General features: G+C 36.1%; 1 protein-coding gene across 1 annotated transcript in view; it reads left to right on the forward strand.

Annotated features, from left to right (window-relative positions):
- The first annotated feature begins 10,339 nt into the window (after positions 1–10,339).
- Positions 10,340–18,836, forward strand: part of LOC135086583 (neprilysin-2) — a 73,911-nt gene continuing 65,414 nt past the window's right edge. The window contains exon 1 of the mRNA XM_063981336.1: positions 10,340–10,555. Coding sequence (XP_063837406.1) covers positions 10,551–10,555 — 5 coding nt within the window. The 5' untranslated portion in view covers positions 10,340–10,550. The remainder of the gene's footprint in view (positions 10,556–18,836) is intronic.

Genomic DNA, 18,836 nt, shown 5'->3' on the forward strand with positions numbered 1-18,836 from the left:
AGCTTAAGGAGGTTTGCAACAGTGTTTCAAGCTGAAACCTATGCTATAATCATGTGCGCAGTAAGGAATATAGAACAGGCGCATAAAAAGCGTGACATTTACATATTAAGTGACAGTCAGGCAGCTCTCAAAGCCATTGCCTCAGTGAGGGTTGGATCCAGACTCGTTTTGGAGGCAATCTTGGCACTGAATAAACTTGGAAGGCACAACAGGGTGACCCTCATGTGGGTACCTGGACATACTGGAATCGAAGGCAATGAGAGAGCCGACAGTCTAGCGAGACAAGGGTCAGAGGCGGCACCTATTGGGCCAGAGCCGATAGTGCCCTTATCTATAAGCACTGTACACATGGCCATGAGGCAATATACATCCAGGAAGCACAGAGCTGAATGGGAAAGCTCCAACGGCATGAGCCACTCCAAACTATTCCTAGTTGGAAACACAAGATCATGGGAAAAGCTCATACTCAATGGAAACAGAAGGCAAGCCCGAGTGATTACGGGTGCGCTAACAGGACACTACACTACAAACCACATGCTCCACAAAATGGGCCTAACTACGGATGACAGCTGTCGAGCATGTGGAGAACATGCGGAGTCCATGAAACACCTACTCTGCGAATGTGACGCGCTAGCTAGAACTAGAATGGGTCTCCTGGGGTCGGCTTATCCGACGCCAGAAGAATATAGGTCCTTCTCACCCAAGCACTTGATCCACTATATGGATAGGATCTTTGTGGATGAGGGGGGATAAAGGTATAGGGAAGCACAAAAGATCCCAATGGGTCGACGTGCACTGCGCCCATGCGCGGCCCTAAAATAAGATAAGATATTTCAGAAGCAAGCAATTACTTCATCTACAGTCACTTTTTATATTTTCTTCTAAGGAATTTTCACTAGTTAACAAATTTTGTAATACATGAGTTAAATGATTATTTATTTATTTATTGATAAAGGTACACCAACAGCAATACACATTTAAGACATTATTATTACTCTCAAACTAATTGATGTATCTTAACCGCTATAGTTTTCCTTGAAAGTTCATGAATAGCAGTATTATCACGAATTTTTCCAGATTTTTCAAGCCAACATTACAGTTTAGTTTTTAGATGGGGGGGGGGGACGCCCTACTCGAACAAAAATTGGCACTTTAAACTTTAATAATTTGCAAACAGATCCCTAAATGGAAAAAAGTCTTAGGAACCCCTAAGCCATTTTAAAAGACCTATCCAACGATACCCCACACGATGGGGTCGAAGATGAAAAAAAAAATCATCCCAACTTTACATGTAATTTTTTTTTACAAAATTTTACTCAACCGTTTTGTCGGCGTGATTAATATACATATCTGTACAAAATTACAGCTCCCTAGTGCCAATAGTTTCCAAGCAAAACCTCGGACAGACAGACAGTCAGACAAATCGAAACTATGAGGGTTCCTTGTCAGGACTACGGAACCCTAAAAAAGAGGAATAAATTCCATGCGTGATACAAGCTTTCGAAATTATTTGAACCTTGCGTACCTACAATTATTTTTTTCGTTTTATTATCATGTGTTAACGGATTAACGATTAACGTTAACTTGCGTTAAATCTTGTGAAATGTAACGTTTTAACGTTTAACGAAGTTAATTTTTTTATTAACGGTTTAACGATTAACGAAGTTAACTATTTGATTAACGGTGCCCAGCTATGCGATTAAATAAATTGAATTAAATTGCAAAGCAATTAGACGAACAGTGATGGTATTAATACTGACACCCAAAATTGGGTTCCAGTAAATGGAGTACCTAGAGATAATAAAGTTTGTGTTATTTATTTTCATCAAAATGTCAGTCTCTTGGTACAAAACTACGTATTACATTACTTCATTGCAGCAAGTAACTTTACTATACCTATCTAGTTGCATTTTCAAAAAGTCACATCATATTGTTATACCTACTGTAAATTCGCATATAAACTCTTTTTGTTTGTTTGTTGCATCATAAAACCATTCTGCTGAAAACCGCTGAAGCAATTTATTGAAATAGATTGAATTGGTTGGACATACGAGAGGTTACATTTAGCCGCAACAAAAATTAAGGGGTGAAATACCAATCGAAGTTTAAATGGAAATATTGATTTGAAATTTAAAGGTGGTTTAAACGCTAGACTTGCTAACTGTATTTTTTTTTGTATACAATTTACAGTAAGTATCTTATAGGTAGATACACAGAATAGAATAGAATAGAATACCTATCATAACAAACGTTTAACTACTTATTTCAGAGAGTTCATAATACCATGTATTTTCCATCAAATCATGCTCACATTAATGAAAAACATTTATTATTATCACACGACATTCCACTGTAACTGCAAAGATATTACAGCAAAGCATGTTCATAGTTCATCTTGCAGTGATTTTTAATTTAAAATTAACTACTTAATAAAAATCTCAAACTTAAAATATGACCACAGCAATATCAATTTCAATCAGACTATTTGGGTCTCAGCAGCCATGTACAGTAGGTACAGACTACAGTACGTCAAGTTACTCTGTAGCAAAATATGTATGTTATGTACTATGTATGTATGTAGTTGCAATAGGTGCTACTGTACCTACAAAACCTTTACGCCCGTATTCACAAACATTACTATGAAGTCTCGTATACACGTAACGAACCAATCACAGAGCTCTATGCAACGCTGTGCGTTCGATTAGCTCATAGAGATATAGAGAGATGCCAACGCGCGCTGAGTTCGAAACCCAGTGTCGCGTTAGAAATTGTCACACACAAAGTAACTAAAAATGTGCTCATTATTCACTGCGGTGTCAGTACTCAACGTTCGAATAATCTTTAGTACTATGCAAGCAATGTACCTAAACTGTTTCATTATGACGTCTGCAGCAATGTGTTCTGTTTTTGGGCATATTGCTGAGACACCGGCCCCGCCCCCTTGGCACATCTCCCTTTAGTTTCTGTGATCTGTGGATTAGCTGCTTCACTTAAGCAAGCATCGTTTGTGAATACGGGCGTTATTGAGTGGCGATAGTGTAGATAGTTCTTTAGGGAAAGTTGTAGTTATTTAGAGCGGCTGCTTCAGCCCATATTAATAAAGTTCACATAAAATAGAACTTGTTAGGGCGGGTGAGGACGACTTCGGATGACCTTATCGGGACATTCCACTTAACTATAGTGTCAAACCAGTCAAACATATGTGTTTTAATTAGAAAACTCCCACTAAGGACTGTGGTAGCCCGTTATTACGGCAATTGAGTGGAAATAATCAATCTACAAATACGAGTAGTAGAGGCTAAGGTTAACTGAGTACAAGCGTTTTTGTATACATATATGTATAGTTGGTAATGTCACTTCACTGATGATGATATAAAATTGATATAATGACACTGAATATTTCTAACGAACTCTATAATATTGAAGCAAGATACTAAATACGGAACATTTTGTCTTCTATTTATAAAACAAACTAGAGATGAAACGGATAGTTGTTTGGCCGGATACCGGATACTGGATATCCGGCCAACTGCCAGGCCGGATAGCCGGATATCCGGCGGCCGGATAGTTGGCCCATTGTCTCGTTGCATATCGTGACAAGTTTAGCGCCGCACAGGCACGGTAATATTATCATACAGTATTGTAACTTCATATAAACGGACGAAACGCGAGCTTTCCTTCGAAATTCAAATCTCGGTATGCGCTCGAAATGCAAAAGTCGGGGGTGTCGCGAATGTGCCACAGTAATAAACGGACGATGTGTTGTTTTTGAAACAGTAAGCGCTGTTTTTTTTATAAAAATATTTACAACTACCTATTTATACAGGGTGTTATGTAAATAGGTTTATAAGCTGACACTAGCCCATGTAAACATATTATGCATATAAATGGTATGGTGAAGTCAGTGAAATATAAAATCAGATTTGTATGAAAATTAAAATTATTAAAATGATGATATCAATTTTCTGACTTCACTATACCATTTATGCACATGTTAACATGGGCTAGTGTCGGCTTATAAACCCATTTACCTAACAGCCTGTACAATAATCAAGCATTTTGTACACCTCAGTCAAGGCGCATACATTTTACGATCGCATAAGTTTTATTTCTAAATCTTAACTTAGGTATATAATGTCAGATTTTGCCACTTGTCTAGGGGGCAGATCAATTCGGGTGATTTCGGTTGCTATCGTGAGTAGCTATGTGATTGAATAGCGAAAATTAAATTACCTAGTTTACTTGCTGCGTAATCTGACTGAACTGCATGCATCATGTCACCAGACCATCAGTGAAAAAAAGATTACCTTTTTTATTTGGCAATATTTCGACATTAACAGATGTTTACTATTTATGTATTCGTCATTAGAGTGAATAGCCCAGAAAAAGTAATTAGTTTTTTTAAAGTCCTAAGGCCTTATATGGCTTTTTTGTAACTTTTTGGACTTTAAATAAAAGCCGTCATTATTATAAGCCATTTTATTGATATTTACCTCAAAGATTACCTAATGTATTTCATTTTGTTAATAGGATATTGTCGTAGTTTTTTAATATCCGGTATCCGGCCGGATAGTGAGTTACTATCCGGTATCCGGCCGGATAGTAAATTTAGGCCGGATATCCGGCCTACCGGATAGTTACCGGATATCCGTTTCATCTCTAAAACAAACCCATTCGTAAACCAAAATGGTTCCACGTATAATATTGGCAGTGGTAGGGTTACTGAGGTACAGTTACACTGCGAGGTTTTAAAAGCTTTTTTGCTGAAAAAAATTAACATTAGCAAAATAAGTGGTAAACTTAAGTAAAATATAAGGTTCGATGTTTAGAATTAACATTTTAGTAAAAATTACAATTACCATTAGACTTTTCCATATATCGCAACTTTCCCTGTACTAAAATGTTTAATATAATGTACCTAGTTGTAAAAATAAAAGAAACCCGTATTTGTCGATAAAATAGTTTATTGTTAGAATGAAATTTATTGTTACTTATTGTGCAATTAAAAACGAAATAAAGAGATACGTGATTGTGGGGACCTTTTAGCAGCACGTTATGAAGTAAACGAGGTTAGGATTTGCCACACTGGATGTGTTCTGCGGTCTGCGGTCAGGTCACAAAGTGAACGCAGCCCGAATCATGTATGAACAATGAACCGACAATGGTCGGTCAGGGCAATCATCGGTTCGGGCAAAACAATCTGTCAGTTTACACTAAGAGCGCTTTCACATTAGGGCGTTAGTAGCGCGACTGCAGCGCGGCAGCGGCATATTAATAATGTGAAGGCATGCATCCGCTGTCTGTCACATAGTATGAAATTTTTGGCAGCGCGTCTGTCGCGCAATTTTGTATCCATAATTTATGTAGCGCTGCAGTTTCGCGACATATTATGTATGGATACGAGTCGCGCTACTGCAGCGCGACTTAGAGGCGCTACAGTCGCGCGACAATAACGTCTATTATGTGAAAGCGCTTTAAAAGCTTCGTATTTTTTTTTGCTTTATGTTAATCTTTTACAATAATTTGTGTTAGCTAATAGTTTTTGTTTATAAATTCAGTGTTGTTAAGCTTCGAGAGGTGTTTTTGGCCTGGTGAAGTGTTATTGTATTTAAAATTTAAGTTATTATAGGTACTGTAAGGTATTATTTTTATAGTGTAACTGTTTAATATGTGTATTGCGTTCTTTGCGGGCACTACCGCACGGTCAGATCGCATCAATACAAAATGTATAGAGAATTAGAGACCAACAATGTTCATATATGATGCGGACTGCGTTCACTTTGACCTGACCTCTAACTGCAGAACGTATCCAGTGTGGCAAATCCTTAAAGGTATTACGTATTTACTCTACCTTTTTAAATTAAGGGGCAATATTCGTTGCCTTACTGAATTGCGTACCCAAAAAATAAAGCGTATTATAATCCCAATAGAAGCAAAAAAGGTATGAAGAAATATTCTCGTAGTGAATAAATTTTCGCTTTCATAGTTGGGTGAACATAATCTACAATATACAAATAACGATGTGTCTGTTGCGTAGCTTTAAAGCTACTAATACTTTTTTTATTTTTAACTACTAGCTTTTGCCCACGGCTTCGCCCGCGTGAAATTTAGCTTGTCACATATTGTTATTAATAGCCTATAATAAAATGTTATTTTGATGTATATAAACATAAACAATAATACTGTAAAGTTGCATCAAAATCCATTCAGTAGTTACGAAGGCAATGTTTACTCACACAGCACATACTCGACTACTCGTATTTACAAGCACTACGAGTATGTCACTAACTTTGACTTTGAGCTTATGTACTTAGTAAAACGGTTATGGAGAATATTCAACATAGATCATTACTAGAATAGCCGTAGACAAGTATCAACAACGAGCAAACTAGTACTTACATAAATTGATGAATAAAATGCAAATGGTACTTAATTTGGATTTTAGAACCATTTTTTTTAGTTAACACTAAACCAATAAAATAAATAATTCCAGAGAGAACAGTTTTAAGTTAATTCTAGCTCTAAAATAGTTAACTCTCAAAATAATAAACAGTTTTCTTTGTTACGTGGTAGTGATGAAGCCTGTAGCCCAAGGCACAGGATTTTCCTAGTTTGGGTACCAGTTTACCATATAAAGTACCATAGCATAGTAGTATATAAATATACTTATGTATTTAATAAATATTAGTAATAAGTTTGTTTTATATAGGAGAAAATAAATTTTATTATTAATTTTAATATGTATTGTATTGTATACTATAGATTTAATGAAAATTATGTAAGATATAATCCTCTTTAAACAACATTTTTGTCCTGAATATTCAATTGACTTAACTATATCGATGGTGAAAGTATCAATTAATGTAAGGGACATTTTGGCCAAAATGAGTTATATATACCAACGGATTCAGAATTTTCGGCTCTATCGATTGGTATACTTGAAATGTTGATATCTTTAAAAAAATGTCCCTTACCTTAAACATTTTTAGTCGTCTGAATACGACTTTTGGGGAAATAAATGATTTAAAGGACGGAAATTCCTTTTAATAATACAATTCAGCCCTTACCCTAAACTGTTGGTTTTAACTTTTGAACTCATTGAACCTTACTTCATTTTAAACTTTTTGATTTATAATAATTAGGCCCTTACGTTAATATGCTTGTAGGATATCAATTACTTTTTTTGGTGGTGATATGCATTTAATGCCTCCTACTCCTACTACACTTATGAACACTAAGTTGTCTTGTCTCTATCTTTTTTCTGTTCATTTTTACGCAGTTGGGTTTTTGACCGAGGGGCTGAAGGCTCTTCAGAAGCTGTTCAATTCCGTCATCCTCGAAGGAAAAACGCCTACGGTATGGCACAGAAGTGTGGTGATACTCTTCTTCAAAAAAGGCGACAAAACCTTGTTGAAGAATTATAGACCCATCTCACTTCTGAGCCATGTCTACAAGCTGTTTTCGAGAGTCATTACGAATCGTCTCGCTCGTAAGCTCGATGACTTCCAGCCTCTCAAACAAGCCGGTTTCCGAAAAGGCTTTAGTACACCACATACATACGCCACGGCAGATTATACAGAAGACCGAGGAGTATAGTCAGTCACTTTGCCTGGCGTTTGTGGACTATGAGAAAGCTTCGATCGAGACCTGGGCAGTACCTACTACAGTTTCTCCAACGGTGTCAAATTGACTATATCGATACATCGAAGTGTTGAAAGGCTTGTACGAAAACGACACAATGTCGTTCCGTCTTCAGGATCAAGACTCGAAACCAGTTGCAGCAGCAGACAGGGGGAACTGAAAACTCCGAAACTGTTCACCACCTGGAGAACTGCTTCTGGACTGGAACGGATTCGGCATAAATATCAACGGTGAGTAAATAACCCACCTTCGATTCGCACTCTAAAGGTTGGATACTCTACACTCGGCAGTTGTTGACAATTATATATACCTAGTACAAACAGTCCAGTTAGGCTGGTTATAGTGTCACGCGGACCGTCCAGTGCGGATCCGCTCCACACAGCCGATCTGTAAACTTCGAGGAAGCGTTTTAGAGTAATGCGGTCCGCAGGAATCGCTCGCTCCCTAGCAGTTCATACAGATTGGCTGTGCGGAGCGATCCGCACTGACGATCCGCGTGACACTAAAACCAGCCTTAGGTAGGTCCAACTTCGAGGAAGAGGTCAATCGTCGAATCCAACTCGGCTGGCAACGTTCAGGAAGCTTCGCGATATTCTCACGTCTGAAATATCGCACTGTCTCAAGACAAAAGTCTTTGATAACTTATGGATCTGAGACGGTCGCTTACTGTGGGCCTCATAAGAAGACTCAAGGTCAAAGGCGATGGAGCGTGCTATGCTCGTAGTGATTGAACCAGAAATGACGTGATCCGCAGGAGAACCAAAGTGACTGACATAGTCCGCAGAATCGCTAAAATCAAGTGGCAGTGAGTGGAGCTCGTAGCTTGCAAAGCTGATGGCCGCTGGGGCAGAAAAATTCTTGAGTGGCGACCACGAGCTGGAAGACGTAATGTGCTGCAGACCTCCACTAGGTCGACCGACGATCTGGTGAAGGTAGTAGGAGGTGCCTGGATGCGGGCGGCGCAGGACCGGTTGTTGTGGAAATCCTTGGGGGAAGACCTTTGTCCAGCAGTGGACGTCATTCGGCTAAAACGAACGAACGATGATTGAAAAAAAAACCTAACTGCGTAAAAATGAACAGAAAAAGATAGAAACAAGACAACTTGTTCACAAATGCAGACGTACGCATCATCAGTGACTAAATGTTTTGTTGGTGATGTGTATTTGATGCCTCCAACTGCATTTGTGAACACTAAGTTGTCTTGTTTCTATCTCTTCTCTTCGTTTTGTTAATGAAAACTCGAATGCAACCTCTACTTACATCAGGTTTCAATGTTAAAATTGTCAAGTTACAATAATATTACTGTCGTATTTATTCTTAAATGTACCTTACAACATACATGACATTCCATACTGTGAAATTTCAACATTGTAAGGTACAGTCAAGCTCGTTTCTTTAATGTAAGGGACGTGCTATCTTTTAAACTACCCGTTTTTCGAAAATTTAGCGTTTATATTATGAAAGAACAGAAAATTCTAAGAAACTTTGCCATACAAACTATTTAAATCGTAACATCACATAAAAAGATATTGAGGTATAAAGAAAAAAAAAATCGTTTTTTGGCTCTCCTGAAAAGTCGTGTTTTGTCCCTTACAGTAATTGATATTTCCACCATCGATATGTATATTTGACATAAGGTCGTGTCCCCTAGATGGGGTAGAAGGCGTCCACAACAGTCCTCCATCGCGTTCAGTCTTGAGCTTCGCGTTTGATCTCGCTCCAAGTCTTGCCGATTTTCTTCCGAAAATTCAATTAGCCAAAGCATATTGGTAGCGACATGTTTTGACAACTTGTAATTAGTTTGATGAAATCGACCGCGGAAGTTCCGATCTTACAACAAACGAAAGAAGAAAGCGAGTCATTCAAAACGTGGTTAAATAATAACAAACTGTTAGTTAAAACAATGCGAAGTACAGTTGACATTCGTGGCAGTAGAGGCGTCCGATATACTTACTTACCTACTGAAAATAATATTTCACCGAGTGTCCTACATTTAAACAGTGTCAGTATGTTTTCAAGACATCTTCGTTACGGTCTTTCAATATTTATATGTGCCTAAGTATGGTTTAGCACTAACAATAAGATTCTTGACTTTTTAAACATATTTCGATTTGAGTAAACAATTTTAAAAACCACTGAAGCGGTTACAACAAATTAAAGTATAATAAGTTATTAGCTACTGAAACATGCATTTTATTTTAAATAATATGTTAAATTTTGTAAGTAAAAAAATATTCTGACTGCTAACAACTCGATCGATAAGTCCAAAAAAGTTTTATACTTAATAGTCATAGGTAATTAAATCAGTGAAGTTTTTAAATAGCCAACCCCCAAAACATATAATTTTTAATTTATTAAAGTCTGTTTCAATATTAGGTATCTATATTTAAAAACTTAATTTTTTCTGCTCCACTAAAAACAAAAAGTACTAGAAGTACTGGAATATTATTAAAGTAAAAAGTTTCCTAACGGGTGAATCTTTCACCAACCCGGCAGAGTTCTTGACCCTAAACACCCTTTAGATAACGAAGTTTCAGCGGCTGAACGGCCGCGCCGGCAGCGGGTCGCCCGTAGCGGCTCCTTCCTGGAGCTCTTCGACGGGGAATTGCTTCCCCTACTCGGAGGGCTCGTCACTCCGCAGTAGGGGAAGCATATAAAAGTAAGCGCCGGGTGGGCGCGCGACTCAGTCGCACCGCGGTCGACGACGCAGCAGCGACCCGCACGGCAAAGGTGAGCGCTCGCGGTACTCCCGAAACTGATCACGGTCGACCTGTTAATTGTTGGTTATCCGGCGTGCTACGACGGTGCCGGCGGCGCCGACTCCTCGCCCGACAGCCGCTCGCGACGCCCGCGCCTCGCATGCCGACCGCTTAGGCTCGTACACACAACTCAACACTACCCCGGGTTCAATGAGGTCAGTACACAACTTTTCACATTTTCTTCCGCATGTTATGCTGCATATTGCGAGCTGATTACGCTTCACACTATTTCTTAGCCTTTTACAAATCCAAATGGTGAATTTCGCGCGCCCAAGTCCTTTCTAAGTTTTATTCCGCTTTTCTGTTTTTATTTCATTTATGGTGTCGTGTTGTAAATTATAGTGAGTGTTAACAATTTTAAATCAAGCATTAACAAGTGAAAACTGAGTTTACAGTAAACTAAGCTTTCAAGATCAAATTAAAAGTGACTTCATCGTGTTATTTACTTCGCTCTAAGTTAAAAAAATATAAACATGTACGCAATTAGATTCGCTTCACAACCATATCGTGAAATAATTAAATTTAAAATGACTTTTATCACGTTAGAAGAGTGATAATAACATGGGACATGCTAACTGGTTGTTTTGTTAGATAGATAAAGTTTATTCCAAACACGACGCAGCTCGGCGCCCTTCTTTAATATATGATAACGTATGTTTTCTGTTAATTCTCTCTCTCGTAAAGTACGCGAACGTGATATCGTGTTTCTTAAAGGGATAACAATTTTCACGTGATCCCGGGTTTATGCGATTACTTACACCTCTGTAAGCAGATCGCTCGCTACGCGCCCTAATTATCATTTCAATCAAAGTACTTTGCGTTCGAGAGGTGCTAACTCCTGCTTTATAAAAACCAGTTTCTCCCCAAATATTTTTCTTGTACTTGTGAACTGATCCTAAATTGCGTGCCAATGTGAATAGGTTTATGACGTAGAGAATAAAAAGTTACGAGTTACTATTTATAGGAAAATTGATTGAAAGCCACTGTTTCTTTGATATTACGAGAGCTATGCAATAATGTTAACACAAATGCACAATGTCTAAATATCAATTTCAAGTAACTTTGATTTTGAAGTAATTAGTTAGTTCACAATTTATGCAAAAAATATTGTCTTGTTTAGGTACTCTAAACATGACGTGATACAAGTTATCAAATATTTTTTAATAATGTTGTAGCTAAGTGATACTCCTATTTGCGATTATAAGACCGACAAAATGTAACATTATTCAAGATAGTTATGTATCTAAAAATAATGATTCAAATGTCAAAACGTGACTAATTGGTTATCGATAATTATTTATTTATACTTAAATTTAATTTTGATAGTACACGAAGATAACATTACTACGAATATCTTACGTCAGTATCTAAATGCTTTTTGTGGGTAGCAGTTACTTTTATGAATCGACAAAATATTTATTGAAAGTGAAGACCACTACTCGCACTATAAACACGCGCTGGCGATATAAAATAAATCAGTAAAGAATTTTATAGACATGGAGCCTTTATTCGAGCAGCGATGATAAAATCTTATTCAATGAAAATGTCATCGTTGTTGGTTATCGATACACTCAAGGTCAATAAAAATTACGTACCGAAATAAATCCGATGGAGATGTTATTTTCATTTCGCCACTTGAAGAATACGTCCTTGCACGATAAATTGCAAACAAGCTACTCTATGTTGTTACTCCTGAGTCAGTAATGCCTCTCTATTCGATCATAAAAATGTCTATATTTTCTAAAAGCAGTTCCATCATCGTAAAATCGTTGGTTGTAAAGGAGCTGTCATATAAACCAGTGAATCCGCGGAGTGGGATGCATACCTGTCTGATTTAAAGAAGGTGGTTTACAGTTAGTGTGGAACTGTGCTCTCTAATCCATTCAATTCGATTGAGGTCAATAGTTCCGTTTTAATGTCGCAAATATCCTACATCTCGAAGTCAGGTCAACTTTAGATTTTAGATAATACGGTATTAGGTATGTTTTATCCAAATAAACAAGATACCGTTCGTTTGGCAAACTTTTAAAATGTATTCGAGGAGGTTTGAAGAAACGCATCTTCGGATCGAGTTGCAGCGATGCACTACTTTAATAGTAAGGACGAAAGAGGCCTAGATTGCAGTGTGAGGGAGTGCCGGCAAGCTCAAAGAACCCACACAATAAATTGATAAGTAACCACGGTTTAATAGTAATTGTTTCTGCTCTACATGTTAGTTCAGATCGCACTTTTGCCATACATCTCTACATTTGGATCTCATGTCAAGTTAATAAACTTGCTAAAGATTATATTTTTAGTATAAATATATTTATTACCTATGGTGGAACGCAGAAATTATCATTCGTATTTGTATAGACGCAATTCCTTTCTATACAGGGTATACAATAAAAAAGTGCTCATCATAAAAAATATTACAGCGTTTTCTGTCATTCAGCTACTCTGGTGACTTTCTAGTTTGTAACAATAATATTCTCAACCTTGCCAAATGATAGTCTCGAACACTAGGGCAAAAATTATGCAATATGTTGTAGGTACACCTTAAAAGTGAGCCCTTAAGCATTTTGGTAAAGCATATATTATAATTTAAAAAACATATGTATCTTAATCTACACATAGTACGTGGTTTTTATTGAGTACCTACTTTGAATAAGCTCAGTTTTATTCAAACAATTAAAGTCAATAGTCTGAATTCACTGAATACTAAAGAGCCTATTGCTCTTTCTAGTTAACGTTAACGTATTAAATTTTAATATGTAGAATGTTATCAACGAAGAAAAAGGACGTCGCCATTCTTCATACACCCTGTATAGAATGCAATTAAGTGATGTTGTGAAGATTAGCTGATTGTCTAAGTATTATGCATTCCACATGTCAATACTAACCGCAATTAAATTGCCACACGTAATATAAACCGGTTTATTGTATCTAATTTATATTGCAGAGAAATTCTCGAGTAAAATTAAGTAAGGCGCAGTTTTTTGATCCGTAGTTAACATTACCAATTAGCAATACTACGGATCAAAAACTGGGCCTAAGTATTTGAAGTAAATCGATCCACAATTCCACATCCTTAGTTAATGCAATCACTTTTCAATTTAAGTTATTTTGGCACCCAACTATTAGGTTTTGGACTTAACTTAACTTTTAACTTCCAATAGTTATTTTATTAATTAAAATTAAATCTGCAACAACAGTTCGTCCGAAATATGATTAATTTATATGATAGTGAACACTTTTTAATTAACAATTAATTAAAAATGACTTAAGCTTAACAGTATTCCATTGCACACAAAAATTGATTTTGAAAAATATTATTCAGAAATTTTGGTTATCACCAAATTTTTTATTAAATATTCGTATGCATACTTATCTATTTAAAATATTAGCTTACACTAAAATTTAACAATTACAAAACTGTAATGTAATTAAGTTAACGCTTTACATAAGTATAAGTAAAGTCATTAATAAAATTGCGTGATACTTAATAATGATTAAAACTTTCCCAACTCACAATCGTAACAAGGTACAAATATTTTCAATAAATAACTATTTCAAAGATATGTTAAACAAATGTTTGTAGTCATATACTATGTGTGAAACGAATTAATTTCATACATCTCAATATTCACATTAATTTCAGTCGTGTCGGGATTAAATTTCCGAGGTAAGATTTTAATATTCAATATTCAAGATACAATGTTTGTGTATGGAATTACATTAGAATGTTATCTTTATTGGAATCTTTATCATGTGACTTTATATTAAAATGGGAAATATTTCAATATGTTTCCATCTTATTTTACTTTATAAGGACTTTTAGATCGACACGCAAAAGGTGCCTGTATTTTGATTGCCTGTGTTACAAGTAAAGTAGCTATTTATTAATATGTTCAAACCAAACTATTTTATTTATGATCTTTTAGAATCAGATTTTTATTACAAATTACATTTCTTTATTCGTTATTAATCAAAATCGCACAGCGTGCTATATTGAGAGGGCTATGCTCGGTGTTTCTTTATGAGATCGAATCAGAAATGAGGGGATCCGTAAACGAACTAAAGTCGCTGACATAACCCAACGGATTAGCAAGCTGAAGTGGCAATGGGCAGGGCACATAGTACGCAGAACTGACGGCTGATGGGGCAGCAAGGTTCTGGAGTGGAGGCCTCGTACCTCGTACCTCGTACACAAGGTGGACCGACGACCTCATAAAGGTAGCGGGAAGGCGCTGGATGCGAGCCGCCACCAACCGGACATTGTGAAAATCATTGAGGGAGGCCTATGTTCAGCAGTGGACGTCCTGTGGCTGAAAATGCTGATGATGATTCGTTATTATCATAGATGAAACACAAGTTGAAACATTAGCATACTGGGACAACTCTTAAAGGCGTGCGAAAATGCATTAGTTTTTATAATTGAGAATTAAGTGAAGTTTCCATTTTCTAAAATGGTGACATTGCATTGTATGCCCGTCTATATCATTGAAAAAGTTGTAGTCTTAACCAATCACAAGTCCCTACAACTTTTGACGCTAGTTGCAAGTACTTTAAGGCTAAGTTGCACCACCATATTTTAACCGTAACAATAACAATAATCGGTGTTTTTTGTATGGACTTTGACAGATTTTTGACGTATGTCAAAGTCACAGTAAGATGGTGCAACTCAGCCTGAGATTGGTTATGGGTTTTGGCGGCAACAGATAAAATTGACCAGGTTTCTATAATAATTGTCTGACTTTGGCCTTGTATCATTGATGGCGTTATTTCAACAATTCTACGATCGAAGATTTTGAGCAGCTCTATAGACAGCATGGAAGCACAACCAATGATTCATGTGTATCGGCGAAATGAGAGCCCTAAAACAACACCACTAGAAACGAATATCGCTCAAACTCTACATTAGCGGTAGTTACAGACGATGTGTCTGCTTCAATTGAACAATATTGTCGATCGCTTGACACTTAAATGTGATTTACAGTCCTATTTATGAAATTTGAATCGCAACATGCATTAGTATTAATGTTCTTGTATGAAACGCAAATAGATCTAAATCAAACACTGTTTTGGACAAGATTTACGAGTATCAAGAAGCAAAATACTAGTTTTTATTTCCGTTAAATTCCTGTTACTGCGATCAGATTGCAAAACTCAACAATGAGTTTGTCCGATGCTCAGGAGTTGAATATAGTAGGTAGGTATTTTCTTGGAAAATTTCGTACATTTTCCTATATTTTCTTTTAATATTAATTAATAATAGTTTAATAATAATGTTAACAAGTCGAATAATTGCTAAAATGGTTCTGCTGCTATAAATTAATTTATTTTAGTGATTTCTATGACCAATACGAAGGTATGTAGCAAAGTAAACTAAAATTTTTTCACAATCCAATAATTGAATCCATTGGAATACAAACTGAGTCGAATTCATTTTATAAAACAACATTAACATTGCACCTGTTATACTTAATTATCGATATTTTTTCTCGTTATTAAAATTCATGAATCATTCAGTCCGTCGTTATTCAATAAATAAATTAATTCAGTCCAGTGCTTAAGTAATTCATTACTTAAACATTCATTAGAAACCATTTTAGCCAATGATAATTTAATTAATTGAGCTTTTTTCAGACTTCGATAATACATACTATTACTAGATTAAAAAATATGACTCAGTGACTTATTCATGTGATTTGAAGATATTTTTGATAAATATTTCAAATCACGTAGAAAAATGCGAGAAAATAACAATAGCGTTCATGTCGATCTCATCAAACGAACGAGTGTTAGTCGATCAGTCTTCGCGCACGCATCCTCCTAGACAAAGTTACATTCGCTACAGTTTTAATTTCAAAATCGCTTCACGGAGCGAAGTAACTACAGAAAACATCGAAGCGAAGCGATTGCAGACATGCAAATTGTCACATTTGTAACTTTGTCATAGGAATCTGCTCTCTAGCTTTCAATCTATTAATTAACTGTGGATACGTTATCAACAACGTAAACTGGGTTGCACCATGTTACGTTAACGACAACAAACGTCCAAAGTCTGTCAAACTCCATACCAAGTCAAGTTACGGTTTAAAGTTAAGGTAGTGATATATCTAAGTTATCATACAGCCTTTAGTAGGTAGTGTAGGTAGAGAAGTCTATTATCACATCACAGATCGCAGTTAAACGCAGTTGTAGTAGATACTTATTCACAAGAAACATGAATCCCTTGATTTATATTAACACATACAATGTTGTCCTTACGTAAAATTACGACGTTTCGCACTGTGTGATTCACGTCTCGCACAATTGTGATCTTCCTTATTAATGGAGGGTAAAATTAATTGAGTCTTAGGCTGGGTTGCACCATCTTACTTTAACTTTAACAATCGTCAAAAATCTGTCAAACTCCATACAAAAAGCACCGGTTATCGATAAAGTTACCGTTAAAGTTAGGTGGTGCAACTCAGCCTTAATCTTCCCCGGTCATGGCCGCTGAACTCACCTGTGTTGCCAATAACCGTGAATCACGTGTCACTTAACCCTCCCTTGGTATGGTAGATTTTACATACGTAGTAACTTATGTTGTGGATTGGGCGGTCCTCCAAGCAAATTCTAACAATATGGATAAGTTTTCAAACTCCAGAATCAAAATATTTTATAAAGGTACCTAAACACAAAATTGTCGTTACTTTTTGGTATATTTTTAACTAACAAAAAAATATTCAATTTTTCTCCTAAAATATTAAATTTTATCATATGTATAGCATATATCAGAACCTAATAACTTTTAATACTGTATGTATATCATCCATTTGTTCAAAATTTTTTTTTTTTTCAACATACAAATAAATTCAGTTGCCAGAATGTGCTAATTTTACGAGATTACTTGAAATAGCAGCTGAGCTCAATAATTTAAAATATAGATTTCCTTTTTTAACCGACTTCAAAAAAGGAGGAGGTTATATGTTCGACTGTATGTATTTTTTTTTTCTATGTATGTTCACCGATTACTCCGTCAATTGTGGACCGATTTTCAAAATTCTTTTTTTGTTCGATAGGGTACACTTCTGAGGTGGTCCCATTGTCACCAAGTCAGGATCTGATGATGGGATCCTAGGGAAATCAAGGGCAACCCTCAAATTTTATAGGCACGTATATCGTTTTTTAAACTTTTTCTTAAGTTATTCAAGTATTTGCTCCTGGAAATCATCATCTCGTATTGATGAGCTGATGATAGAAGGTAAAACTCCTTAATGTTTAGGAGTTGGAGGATAATTATTTTAATTTTATAGATAAGTATAGTTTCTAAAGTTATTCAAGTGTTTACATCAGATATTCATCATCTCATCATGATGAATTGGTCATGGTAGGTACAACTCCTTAATGCTTTGGAGTTGGAGGATAATTCTTTAAATATTATAAGTACAAATTTAGACCAACAGTTGTATTCTTTCATGTTTTTAAGGTGGGCTGACGGTTTAAGGTCTTTTTAGGTTTCCTATATGGTAACCTGTATTTTGTAGGGAATATTATTTACACTAGACATGAAGAATATGGTGTCAATGTACTGCCTACCTTCAGTGGTAACATCAAGGTAATAACTAGTTAACTAAAAAGCAAGAAATAAGTAAAATTTTATTAAAAAAAATAAAACCGACTCCAAAAAACCTACACTAAAAAGTAGAAAAATAATTACTAATTTCCTACTTATTACCATGATTGATACTTTTGGAGTCGGTGCAGGCAAACTTTACATGTTTCATAATCTTGGCACCGACTCCAGAAGTATCAATCATGGTAATAAGTAGGAAATTAGTAATTATTTTTCTACTTTTTAGTGTAGGTTTTTTGGAGTCGGTTTTTCTCTAAAATATAACGCTTGGAGCCAATAAGAAGCCTCCACTATTCAAAGGGTTAATATTTTCCCCTGATAAAACTAACTACGAAATGTACTGAACGACTCTACGGTAGAGTGCGTTTAATTCTCACTCTACTACGTATTTGGACGTTGTTCTCTGCGCCCGTCATATATTGTGATTGCTATAGTTTGTTCAGTAATTTTCAGTAACTCGTTTAACTTAACCTTTTAGGAGCAAAGTTCAGTGTCAAGAGACACATTATTTTGTTATTTTTAATGTTGGAACGGTTTTGATGTGATGTGATTTAGCCCTCTTTTTACGCGTTAGATAATTAATCCATTATTAGGCTAGGCTAAAGGATTCTTGTAGTAAGTAAAATAAAATTAACTTGTAGTTTACGTATACATATTTATTTACTATTCAAAAATGGCATGCATAAATCGCAACACCATGTATCATCATCATCACATCATCATTTCAGCCATAGGACGTCCACTATTGAACATAGGCATCCCCCAATGATTTCCACAAAGGCCGGTTGATAGCGGCCTGCATCCAGCGCCTTCCTGCTACCTTTGTGAGGTCG

This window comes from Ostrinia nubilalis, chromosome Z (genome assembly GCF_963855985.1).
Source record: "Ostrinia nubilalis chromosome Z, ilOstNubi1.1, whole genome shotgun sequence".
Classification (NCBI taxonomy): domain Eukaryota; kingdom Metazoa; phylum Arthropoda; class Insecta; order Lepidoptera; family Crambidae; genus Ostrinia; species Ostrinia nubilalis.